Below are 13,917 nucleotides of genomic sequence, written 5' to 3'. Positions count from 1 at the left end.
TACAATCATTACAAAATTTCCACAACATTAACTTAATTTATGCAAATTTCATAAAAACTAGCACTTAAAAAAAAAAAAAAAAAAAAATCAGCAAATGTCCACATTCTTTGAGATTGAACAACATCCACCCAAGTATTCTTCATTAATCATATGGCATCTGATCGTCAAACAAAAAAAAAAAAAAAAAAAAAAAAATAGGGCATAAGTGATTAAGGACAATAAAACAAAATGCACTCAAGTATGCAATGCAAAGATATTTTCAAAAATAACACCAACTTAATACACCCTTCTTATTAGCCAAGTATGGGCTTAGGATGTTGTGCTTGCAAAACCAAGATAAGAAAGGAAACAAGATAATTAACACAATATCAGATACTCATATTTTTTACTTGTTAAAGTCCTCAAACAAGAGCAACTCAAAAAAATTAAAAGAATGGAAATTTGTACCTTGGTCCAAGTGGGGAAGAAATTTGTACCTTGATCCAAGAAAATTTGTACCTGATCCACTTCATGTTGCAATGGCCAAATATATACTTTTTGTGTCTTAGTTAGTAAAGATGGAAGTGTTAAGTTAGTTGACAACTTATAGATTGATGATTAACCAATGAACAAATATATATACTTTGTGTATCACATGAACGGATGTTTAACGTGGCTTTTGTGCAGTTGAACAAGGTTGTTTCGAAGTTAGAAAAAAAATGTTCAATGAGAAGATGATATGACATAAAAACTTAAAAGTTAACCAATGCAACAGACGACACAACCATGCACTAATACCAAAGCAATTAGCTAAGACGGTATAAGAAGAACCATTTAGAGCAAACTATATATATAAAAAAAAAAGAATAAACTAAAGCAAAAAAAAACATGTAACATGTAAAATAAGAATAAGAATAAATTGCATTAGAGGTTTGAAGAATGAAAAATTAAATAAACAAAAATATTATAGTGCATGCTTATCATATATGAGACGAGGAAGCCAAAAATGTATTTTGAACACTCTAATGACGTATGTCTATCAAGTTTATTGCGGCCAACCAACTAAGAATTATGTACCAGAATCCCATCATGACTTGTTAAGTGCTTAGAGAATGCATGAATTACAATAACATAAGAACAAGCCAAAAGAAAAGAGGGAAAAACCTGTAGGCAGTGTTGGACATCAACAATCAGCTTTAGCATTTCGAACCCCTGTTTCAGGACAGACAAGTTTATAACTGTTTAAATATTCAAGAAGGGGACTCAACTCTAAATATTTTAATTCATTGAAAGCTTTACATCTAAAATAATTAATAATGTAATAACAATGCAATAACACGACTAATAATAGTATTAATAACAAAACAATCTGACATGTAAACAATATGTCTGGTTAATTACCTTTGTCAAACCATCGCATCTAGAGCACATCCAAGTAAACAATTCTGTCAAATATGACATGTAAACCTACAAGATGCAGCACCATGTCTCCAGTAATCAACTGCAGGTTAAGCATCCTGTTAAGACATTATGACCTGATACCCACGAGTCCCAACTAACATATCCATTTCAATGTCAAGGGGCAGTAAGATAATCAGGCCTCTCCATTTTCCAACAAAACACTTCTTTACTCAGGTTCGGAACTCTAGGAAAAAATAACAGAAAATTCAATAAGGGGACTTACCGCAATTCCTATACAAGTAATACAACTACAAACATTGAAACCCTTTCAAGGATACAAGGGGACCAACAAGCCTCATAAAAGGATCACATCTAGTTACTGATCAAGGTATACTAAACACTAAAAAATTTAGTTGGAATAACTATCCAACAGCTATACTGCAAAATATCAAGAAAAACCATGGTATACATAGTAATATTCAATCATGCCTTACCCATCAATCCAATATGCACTATCACTAGTCTACAATGTTAAACAGATAATGTAATACAATTTATATTCAAGAGACATTTATCAAACAAAGCAATGGCAACAAGCCAAGATGCCAATAAACTATCCACTTAACATACACATTGTATTGAAAGGGAAAACTAAAAAGAAGAGTACCTGGAAAAAAAAATAAAGCTTCAAATTTTTTGCCCCTGATAATATTTTAAGCTTCCAGAACAAAAATAGCCGAGAGAACTGCAGAATTACAATAACAAATTATATGGTTTTGGTTTTCGCCAAAAATGAACAATGCAACACAAAATTCCTTAACCATATCACTCGAGCCAAGAAATTATTAGTTACCTTAAAACTCGAAAACCAAACTTGAGAAATCGAAGCATTGATGGTGGCGGTCACCCAAAACGTTTCTGAAACGCAAAATCAAACCTTTCAAGTGTTAATAAAATAAAATAGAGGGAGAGGGAGAGGGAGAGAGAGAGAGAGATCGTTAACTAACAGGCGTCGTTAGTTTCGTTGCTTCTTCAGTCGGTATAGTGGTTACGGTGGAAATTATTCTAATCCGAAGAGAGAGAGAGCGGAGAGAGTATCCATGCGTGTGTGTTTTTAGGGCATTTCAATTTTTAGTGCCAACACCAAGAATGAAGGGCCCCCACTAAAATCTTTTGAGGCAAAATAAAATAAACGCCTAAATAGTAAATATAAAACCCATCAGCGACACCAATTTCGTGGCACCAATGGCGATACCACATAAAATTTGTACATTCACAGAATCTTATTACAACGAAAAAGGCGTTGCAATTGATTATTCGAACATTGGCGACCACTAAAGCGTAGCAAATGGTAAAGTTCATTTTTATAAAACTGCATTTTCTATTTTTTTTAAAAAAAATAGTACAACCATTTGCCTCGCCAGAGGTGTTGCAATAGTTAATTTCACATAAATTAAAACCAATAGCACGACAAACTTTTAGCAACACCAAATGGAGTGACAAAAGGAGATTTATACCAACGAATTTTGGGCGTGGCAAAAGGGTGCGTTGCAAAAGATCCCTTCTGTTGTAGTGACCCTAGTATGAGTAGTTTATTAATTGTCATTTGTACATGGTTTAAATTTGAATGTTTTTCCTCAAAATGTTATTTAAATTATAGTTTGGGTCTTAGCTAGTTACATAACTAATTGATCCTGAATTTTACCACAGGGTCCGGAGGCCTCTGCAGGAAACACTTTGCTCTACAACAACTCAATCAGGGTCGTATGCAATGCCAACACTTCTTGAACTATTGTGAAGGTTAGTTTCCCATATTGAACTGTTGATGATGGGAAACATGAAGTGGCCTGAAGTAAGGGTTAGACTTGCCTTAACGGTATCGTGAAGGCCGGATGCTGAAGATGGGAGTGTTCAAGTCCATGTTCTTATTTTAGAGTAAAATGTAACTTATAATTTCCTTTTTTCAATTGAACAACTTGTATTTCTCCTCATTAACTATATTTTGATAATTGTGTAATAAAGAATTTGTACAAAGTTTTGTGGATGATTGGTGGGTGTGCAACTAGAAAAAATGTGTAGAAACAGGTTGAAATGTGACATTGGCCCTAATTTTTTTTTAATAAAAAAAGCCTTTTCCCACGGTCCAAAGCAGTGGCTAATATTGAAAGTCAGTAATTCCCACGGACTTAGACCGTTGCTACTTCCACGGAGTTAGACCGACGCAATGGCCATGGCTATTGGTTGGCTTTTGCCACGGTCATGGCTGTGGGTACACCATTATCGACACACAAAAAGCCCACGGTCGTGTGCCGGATTTTGACCGTGGGAAAACTCTTTTTCCACGGTTTTGGGCCGTGGCTAAAAACCTGTTTTCTTGTAGTGGTAATTAGCCTTTCCCCTTCTTACGCTCATTCCCGTGAGCATAGTAACATCCATTGGAGTGATGCCTATCTCGCCTTGTGGAAAGTGGAAAGTGTGAGTTGTGTCCCACCATCGCTCGATCAAAGCGTATATCAAACCGCAGTCAACATTTTGATAACCACATCGAAACAATGACCTAAACAGAGATTGTAAAATTTCATTACTTATGCCTTCAAAACAATCTCCTTTGGCAACCATTATCTTCCACCAATTGTTCACAGATACCCAACAACACCGCAATTTCATCCCCCCCCTCCCCCCGCCCCTCCTTAAACATTTATTCAAAACATTTATTTATTAAAATTAACGAAAATACAAATTATGATGTTAAAGAAATCAAATTTAACAATAAAATGTTTACCATATTTACACGATGAGAGATGTGAGTTTCCGGGTTTCTAGCCAATGTAGCATGTGTTAGTAGATCGACTGGGTCCGAAAATTCAATTACTAGAGGGTTTCCCAAATTATAGACTTCATTAATGTTTTCATCCTTATCGACGTTTAGCGCTGACGTCGACTTTTGTGTCAATCTACTAACTGATTTTCTACCGAAAAATCGTTTACCCTTGTTACTCATTTTGCATGACACCTAGAATTCAATAAAAAATATCCTCTTTATAACTTCAATTTAAATAAAATGCATAATTTCAAACTAACATTCATCAATTCCAACATTCTAACTAACATTCATTCAATTCAATTCTAAAATCAAACTAACATTCATTTAATTCAATTCTAATTCAGACTAACATTCAATACAATTCAAACTAACATTCATTCAATTCCAACATTCTAACTAACATTCATTCAATTCAATTCTAAAATCGAACTAATATTCATTCAATTCAATTCTAATTCAAACTAACATTCAATGCAATTCAAACTAACATTCATTCAATTCAATTCTAAAATCAAATTTGCAATTCTAATTCAATTCTAAAATCAATTCAATTTCAATAGGAGAGAGTGAAACTTGTGATTGAAGTAGAAGAGGAGTGAGGAATTGTTTCTAAAATTGAATTTCTAAAATTGAATTGTTTTTGTTTTTGGTTTTTGGGAGTGAAGAGGAGTGAAGAATTGAAGAAGTGAATTGAGAAGAAGAGATTCGTGCGTTATAGCGCCTATAGTGTACAAACGACAGAGTTTATGCCATCTGTTACAATTTAATATACAGACGGCAGAACTCTGCCGTCCATATTCCAAACTTACCAACTGCTAAAAGTCCCCATTGGACTTGTTTTTCAAATTTGGGCTGCTAAAGGGCCTATGTGGCACCTTTTAGCAGCCCATTATAGCTGCTCCCCATTGGACTTACTCTCAGCAACAGATGTACAACGTTTCTTATGGAAAGACATTGTTTGTCGCTTTGGAATTCCATCTAACATCGTCTCTGACAACGGTAAACAATTTGATGCGGAAGAAATTCACAAATTTTGTGCCTCACTAAAAATTCAGCATAATCTTTCCACACCATATTATCCACAAGCAAATGGACAAGCAAAAGAAACCAATAATGAAGAAGAAGCTTCATGATGCAAAAGGAAATTGGGTTAAAGAGTTGCTAGCAGTGCTTTGGGCTTATCGCACCACTCCAAAGCATTTTACCAATCTTTCCCCTATCAACTTAGCTTATGGCATGGATGCTGTCCTCCCAACAGAATTAATTATACCAACTACAAAGACAGAAGGAGTACAAACTGGAAACAATGATGTTGCTCCAACTTTGGTGATAGACTCAATTGATAAAACTTGAGAAAAAGCTTTACAATGTCTAATCAAATATCAAGGCAGACATGAAACACAAATATGATAGAAAGCTTTGCCTCAAGAGTTTTGAACCAAAAGATTAGGTACTTAATTAGCCGTAAACAGAAGCTCATTGAATCTGGGAAGCTGTCAGAGAATTGGGAAGGACTATTCATCATTGATAGGCCAACATCTAAAGGGTCCTATTTCCTTCGTCGAATCACTGGAGAAAAATTTGCCAAGCCATGGAATGCTTTTCATTTGAAAAAGTTTTATCGTTGATGTCTTTCCCTTATTGATTGTTTTTTTTTCATTCATTGTAATCATTTCATAATTCAATAAAATTCGATCCATCTTTCATTTTAACTAGGGATCAAACATCCAAAATTTCATTATCATTACACTATGGGGCAGCGTCACCCCAACTTTTAATATATAATCGTTACAATCTGGGGGGTGTCACCTCAACTTTCATTATCATTACACTATGGGGGCGGCGACACCCCAAATTTAATTACATTATCATTACACTTTAGGGGCGGTGACACCCCAAATTTAATTACGTTATCAATACATTATGGGGGCGGCGACACTCCAATTACGTTATCATTAAATTCTTATATCTATTTTGCCGACCTACCTTAAGCCCAGATTACCCGACTCTTATATCTTTTGGCCGACCCATTATATTTTGATCTATTACGAATGTCCAATCTAATAAAAACAAATTAAAATCCTAATATCATGAATACCATGCAAAAATAAACATAACATAGAAAGAAAAATCCGTAACCTAACTTCACATCATCCTAACAATAAAAAAATAAAACTTCACTCAAGAAGTTACGGCATAATACTATCCCCCACTGGAACTAGAACATCTTTTAGATCCGACGGTGATACATCTTCTAACTTCCAATAACACATCGTGGAATAATCTGATAGTTGTTGTAATTTTTCTCGTTTCTCAGAATCTCTCGATTTCCAAAGTCCAATGCTTACCAATGCTTCACACAATAGCCCCCCCAGATTTCTTAGTTTCAACTGCATGCTTCTCAATCATATCATCCTTCTCTTCACACTCAACCCTAAAATATTCCACCTTCTCATGATATTCATCTAACTCCTTCTTCAAAAATGCATTCTCTTCCAATAGTACCTTGTAGTCTCCTCTACTACCCCCTGCCTCACAGACTCGTTTAGGCAATTCCAATTTCTCATATTTTATTATCTCAACTTCATCACTCAAAACCTTCTGCTCTCTAAGAACAATAATTTCTTGATTCTGTTTCGACAATTCAGCTTTTATGATATTCATTTTCATCTCATAGTCGTGCAAAACTACTTCATTTCTCATAAGTACTCGTCTAATACGTTCATTCTCCTGAAAGATAAGTTCTCTCTCCTTCCAAATATTTCTCAATCTCGCATATTCACTGGTTTTAATCTCATGATTTTCTTTTGCTTCTAAATTTTTTTTAGCATTATCCCCAAGCTTCGATGCCTAAGAAAATGAAAATAATATGTTACTATGGTTTTCTTAGCAACCTAATAAGTGAAATTCCTAAAAAAGCATGTTTACCTCTGCAAGCTTTGAATTCAACATGTTAACGACTTTTACAAAATCTACACTTCGTTGATAATCTAAAAACAATAACTCTGGATCTGAAATTTATACAAAATAAAATAAAATAATAATATATAATAATACGTAAATACAACAAATAATAACTATTCAAGATCAAACCGTCAGTTGCCAACGACACGTCTGGAGTGATGAACACTACATAACTACCGCTCATCCCTGGTTGCAATGAAGAAGGTACATATTGGTGTTGACCACAGTTAACAATTCTGTTGACACACCAGCATTGGTGCCATCGGCAGAAGTCGACTCTTCAGCATTATTGCTAACAATAGTACACACTTCAGAATTTGTACCAACAATAGTTGACACTTTTGTTGACACACTTGCATCAATGTTAACAGCAGAAGTCGGCAATCCAACATTAGTGCAGTCAATGGTAGAAGTCGGCAATCCAGCATTAGTGTAAACAACAATTGATACTAAAAACTACTTCCACCAAAAGGAGTTGACACTCCAAAATTGATCCTGGCAACATAAGTTGAACCTATTGTATCTCCACCATCGTCAACTTTTTCCATCTACATTACCACAAAAGCCATTAAACAATCAATAACGAACATAAATTTATATCACGACAACAAGATCAACACTAACATCAAGTTCAGATATACTGTTAATCATCGCTTCCCCACCGATATCATCATTTGCATCAATATCATGCACCACACTAGTTTTTTTTGCAGGAAGACAAAAAACCTGTCATAGTGAAACATCATTCCAAAACATATCAAATATAGATATTACATATATGATATTTTAAAAGAAATATTATATAACATACCATTTCTTGACCCTCATTCCCTTCCTCAATTTTACTTGAGTTATCCCCAGTTTTCTTTTCCCTCTTTTTTGGACGTACACTTCTTTTCTTCTTTCTAATATTTTCTTGTCCACTATTCTCAGAGTCATCTCCTTCTACTTCTTCGTCATCTTCACTACTATCATCTACAATAACATTTTTTCTCTTCTTTGAGCCACAATAAGGTGCTAATTCCTTAGGCTCATTAAGCTGCCTCTTTATCATGATAATAATAAACAATATCGTCTGGAAATGACAAATAATAGACTTCTGCATTATGACTAAACAAACTAACAAATTTCCTTTTTATCTCCTCACTGCTAAAGAATGGTATATTTGGAAACTTCAGAATACCACCTATAATAAAAAAACAAAATAATCAAAATATGATATCTAACTAATAATAATAATAATTAAATGAATATTGAGTAAACATCCTTACTTGAAATATTGTTAGGATAATCAATATTCTCGAGCCTCTAATTGCCTTTGATCTTAAAACCATATAATTTCGCATTCTTATAGTTCGAAGGCATCCCATAAAACCGATAATTATGGTTGTAATAATTGTGATAGCATAATGCATAACTTTAAAAGAAGCCTTGTGTTGCCTTATAAGCTTCAATAACTGAAACAAAAGGTCTGAAAACATACTCCTTCGATAAACCTTACAATCCTCATTACACGGGCAAAGATAGCCCAATAACCAGGAGATAATTGTAAAGGATGTAATCTCTATTGAGCTAATAATTCGGAAACTGATTTTTGAAATGGAACACTACAACCAAGCCAAAAATGTGAAAACAATAAAATTATCTCGTCTCTTTTACACTTTTGGTCGATATTGCTTCCAACATACTCGATAGATATATCATCACCAATATATATGCTGCTCTCAAACTATCTACTTCAATACCCTTCGCCACCCTATTCATATTAAAATCCCCTTTATCACCCCATCTCCTCTTCAAGTTATAATTCCTCTCCATTAAACAAATATTTTCAATACTGTCAAAAAGATAGAAAAGTATCAAAACCTTCTCTCAAAAACAAAGACGAAAATACAATATAGCCTTTTTTAAAAGAAGTAATGCCATGTTGGACAAACTTACAATATAACTAACATCTTTATTTTGATTCTTAATAATTTCTTTGCAGAATTATAAGAACTAAACATGGTTTACTCTCTCACAATCACTTACTGGGACCAAAATCCTAATATACATTCCTCCAAGCTAGAAAATGTACCTATATTGGCTAGCATTTCTAATCCAATCACAAGGTCAGCACACAGTGACACCAACCTCACCTAATGTATACGGAATCACACCGATGAACAAATTGTCTAAACGTCCCTCGGTTAATAAGTCTAAAACCTTACTATTCATAGCATGGCAACATACTTTTTATGATAGAATGAATAAAACAAAAAAAGGTGTGAACGTGAATAGAAACATACCTTACTTGCACAAGTAAAACAAGAACATGAAGAAGAAAATTGGAACTTTTATTTCTTCTCTTCTCAAACCTAACTATCTCTATCTTTTAAGTCTAATAAGTATTCTAGACCAACAAGTTCTCCTTTATATATATATTCTATTTCATAGAATTGTAAACCACTAGGACTCTCTAGCTCAATTATCAAAATAATAATAATAATAATAAAATAGGACTCTCTACCTCACCAAAGACAACTATATCCATAACCTGGTTTCTTAGTTCCTCTCAACATACTATAATTCTTTTGCCACTATTATATGTTTGACAATCACTAATGTTTCGACCCCCACCTACGTGGCAAACATCCATTAGTAGGGGTCTCTATTTTTATTCGTTTAATCGACAAGGCTAAAGCCCAATTTGCAATACCATGGATCAATGTACAGGCCCATTAACTCATATGTCTAAGGCTGAGCCTTAGCCATATGGCTTGCTATTAACGTACATTGATTTATGTCCAGATTCATTTCTTATCAAAGAGATAATTATCAGTTGAGAGTTATATTCAATTACAATTACTTAAGCTACAAGGATACTTGAGCTACAATGAGTCTCTATTCTATACATATAAATAACAAACTATTTTTCATACAGAACTATGTTCTTGAGACTTGATCCCATCGATAATTTGGATACGTAGACAACCGAAAGGTACAGTCTCATCATTCTCTAAATTACCATCACTTTTCTCATTACGTTTCTACATAACTCATCTCTTTCGTCACCACTTAGTGTTTTGATCATATTTGGTCCAAACAACTAACAACAATCAGTTTTGAACTTGCCACTGGACCCTATCAGATCAATCTTTTGATGTCGATCAGTTTTCAAAACGATTCAAACCGACCGAAATTCTAATCCATCTCCAATTATATCTTTTGAAATCAATCTATCAATTGCTTCCAAATCAAAATTGTCAATCGTAGATTATAGCCGATCAGTTCATTTCAATAATTTGTTGATCATATATAAAAAAACAAAAAAAAATACAGACAAACAAGTTGCCGCTCCAACACGTAACAATTTACTGATCATCCTAAACAATTGTACTTCAATCAAGTTGTCGAACCCTGAACTGCCAATTAATTTGAACTGCCGATCCCTATTGCCGATCACTAAACTGCCGCTCAATACTTTGAATTGTCGTTGGTTTGAATAACCATTGGTGTTGCCGATCCCTTTGAACTGCCCCTGGTTTGAATAACCGTTGGTGTTGCCGATCCCTTTGAATTGCCGCTGGTTTGAATAATTGCTGGTGTTGCTGATCTCTTTGAATTGTTGTTGAATGTATTGCTGATCCCTTTGAATTGCCGTTGAAATAATTGTTGATCCAATGTATTGCCCATCCCTTTGCATTACCGCTGTATACTATTGCAGTTCTTTTGCCGATCACTTTTGTTGATCCTTTGATAAGAGAAGCCGATGCTTCTCAAATTATATTCATTGCCATAAAGCCTGATCATTTGAACAAATCAATTTGTTTTGAACTTGTCGCTGGATACTATTCCTGATCAATTTCTTTAACCGATCAGTTACAACAGCTAATCAGTTTGTATAATTGCCTATCAACTAATTTCACTTACCGATCAAAATGCCTTATCAATATATATTGCTATTTCTCAAAAAATCGGTTAACTCCTCCTTGAGAAAATGCTAACCCTTTCTAATTTGGTAAATCAATCTCTTTTTCGAAAATAACTCTGGTGAGTTTACCTTTCCAATCTTCAAACAAACTTGGTGATAAAACCATCGTCTCCTTCCCATTTAAAGCAATCATGTTTAAATCTAGCCAATCTATTTCTTACCTTTTGTTATTTAAAGGCCTTAACCTTCTAAGCCAATTACCCTATTTACTAAACTGCCATGCACTAACTAATTGGTTAAGTTGCCGACCCTTTTGCTTTTAATTGGTCTTACCCTTAAATATTTAACTGTTCATTACACTATGTCAAACCCAACTTTGACATTTGATACACTAATATCAAACCCTTAAAGATATTGCCTCATCAATTATATTTTACACATTAATATAATAATTTACAAACCTACCATACCAAAAAATCATTACTTTCTTTCTTTGCCACTCGGACCTTGCCCATGTAACAAAGAGAGGGTGATGTTTCGACCCCCACAAATGTGGCTTAATAAAAGCCCAATTCAATACAAACCCAAGCCCACGCTCAGAACCAACCTACTTACCTACCTACAATAAAACTTATGCTCAAAGCCCAAAAAGCCCACGCTCAGAGCCCATGCTCAGACCCTACCTATAACAACGCAAATTCTATATATTTGATATTCAATTAAACATGTGTCTTCACTTGGACAAGGAAGTCGTTTGATCAATTTAAACAACTTCCACAACTTTGTCCACCTTCAAGTTCATTCGCAAAACTTCTATCAATTTCATATCATGTGACGGTTCTCCAACTTCATTCCACGATTGGAATATTGGAGAACGAGAAAGTATTTATCACCGTACCAATCTGACATATAAAATCCAACATTGGTCATTCTCCAGAACTACGTATCGAGACTTGATCCCAAACAATACATTTGGGTACGTAGGCAACTTCACACTAAAGTCCATTCTCAACTCTCCCAAACAACCATCTCCTTCACAATCTTTTCCGAAAATAATGCTTCCAACCCAACTGTTAAATTTTGGCAAATCATTGTTAAGTTATGTGCAGCGAGTTATCAAGACTACTGAGGATTCCTCTCCTGCGACTAGCAGAATGATTGCTAGACTTGGTATTGATATCATTGTTAAGCAGAGAGTGCACGAACTAGTTCAGTGGACCAAGCCACCACTTGGATTCATTAAGATAAATGTTGATGGGTCGGTGACTGATAACTGTGCGGGATATGGAGGTATATTGAGGAACCATGAGGGTGCTCCTATTCTTCTATATATGGGTAATGCAAACTTACAGTCGGTGATTATTCAAGAATTAAAAGGTATAGAGGCGAGTATCCTGGCAGCCCTCAGCGTGAATTGTAACATGATATTGGTTGAGTCCGATTCCATGAGAGCGGTCCAAGTGATTAACAGAAAGGAGGTAAGCCCTTGGTACTGTCTCGATACAGTTGAAGCTATCTGGAGGCTCATGAACCATTTTGGTTCAGTTGGTGTGTCCCATGTGTATATGGAAAAGAACAGAGCGGCTGATGTGTTGGCTAAGTCTAGTACTATTCTGGATAGAATTATAAATCTAGGAGTTACCTTGGTTAGCATTCCCCCACTCACGTATGAGCTTAATGTAATAGTGGAGGAAGATGCTATTGGTAAGTTGTACCAAAGAGTTTGATCAATACAGGTTGGGGTTTGCCTAACCCCAAATAATCATTTCAAAAAAAAAAAAAAAAAAAAAAAGTTTTGGCAAATCTTGCTGAAACAATACCCTTAGATCAAACAAAATCTAATGGCCAGATCTATGATAAAACGTTAATTAACGTTATTGGTTTTATACTTAAGTCCGAAGTCCGAGGACCAAAGTCCAAAGTCCAAAGTCCGTATAGTCGTCTGTTTAGTCAAGTTACCTTACTCATGTGGGTTTGGTAGGATAGGTCGAGTAAGGGATCGTCCAAACCTTAGGGCTCGGCAAGGCTTGCAACTGGAATTACAACTTTTGGTGAGTAGGATTTTAGGTTTTTTAGTTGGTTTAATTAAATTAACGGTAATATAAATAATGTAAATTACTAACGGTGATTTCGATGTAAATAAATAAAGATAGAGAAACAGGGAGAGGGTTAATCGTACTCATGCAAGAATCATTTTCTTAACAATTTATATTACCACATCACTACAGCTCTAATTCGTCTCGAGTTCATAAACAAACCCGAGATGACATCGAGTATTGATCCTTAATGAAATGTCCACATCTCTGAGTCGCATCGCACTAGCATAAGGAGTTGAACTACTATTTCATCTCTGGAATATCATTTCAGCTCCTGGTTCGATTCTACATCAGCTGGACAAATTGGAGAGCTGTTTGATACCAGAGAGTCACGCGTGAGACATTTTGGGTCTCCCGCGAGACTGTTCTGGAGCATCATCACTCCAATTTTGTACAGTCTTAATCATTTTGGGACCGGATGTATAATCTACACCTAATTCCTAAGCAGTGATTTTAGAACATTAAAGTGTAAATCCAAATTATCACACGAGCAGCATAACCCTCCCCCTAGGGGGGATTAGCTTATGGTCATTGGAGGAATAATTAAACTTGTTGTATACATTAAATAAGTAAATGTAGGATAGGAATTAAACTTGAAAAGAAATGACTTTTATTAAGAAGAAATAACTTAGAGTATTGAAGCTGCTGGAAGAGAAAATGACGGAATATAAAGTACTGGAATGAAGCTACAGACGATAACTAAAGCTAACTAACTAATAAGCGGAGGCTAAAGCATAAAA

The 13,917-nt window shown here is 34.9% G+C and overlaps 1 protein-coding gene and 1 long non-coding RNA gene across 4 annotated transcripts; one reads left to right on the top strand and one right to left on the bottom strand.

Annotated features, from left to right (window-relative positions):
- Window positions 1-995: 995 nt before the first annotated feature.
- LOC147498064 (uncharacterized) lies at window positions 996-2,881 on the bottom strand. Of its 3 annotated transcripts, none has more exons than XR_015194195.1 (5): window positions 2,388-2,881; window positions 2,234-2,298; window positions 2,048-2,125; window positions 1,381-1,624; window positions 996-1,217 (listed from the first exon to the last, which is right to left on the bottom strand). It is a non-coding gene; the product is annotated as an uncharacterized LOC147498064 (long non-coding RNA). The 3 variants fall into 3 exon arrangements; XR_015194196.1 differs by having other exon boundaries at window positions 996-1,191; XR_015194194.1 differs by having other exon boundaries at window positions 996-1,624.
- A 9,255-nt stretch (window positions 2,882-12,136) lies between these two features.
- Window positions 12,137-12,808, top strand: LOC147498063 (uncharacterized). Its single transcript, XM_086563117.1, has one exon. The coding sequence runs from the start codon at window positions 12,137-12,139 to the stop codon at window positions 12,806-12,808; it is 672 nt and encodes a 223-aa protein (XP_086419243.1).
- Window positions 12,809-13,917: the final 1,109 nt, after the last annotated feature.

This window comes from Coptis chinensis, chromosome 5 (assembly GCF_015680905.1).
Source record: "Coptis chinensis isolate HL-2020 chromosome 5, ASM1568090v1, whole genome shotgun sequence".
NCBI classification, from domain to species: domain Eukaryota; kingdom Viridiplantae; phylum Streptophyta; class Magnoliopsida; order Ranunculales; family Ranunculaceae; genus Coptis; species Coptis chinensis.
The sequence above is the reverse complement of the archived record's forward strand: the minus strand, read 5'-3'. Positions and strand labels throughout refer to the sequence as shown.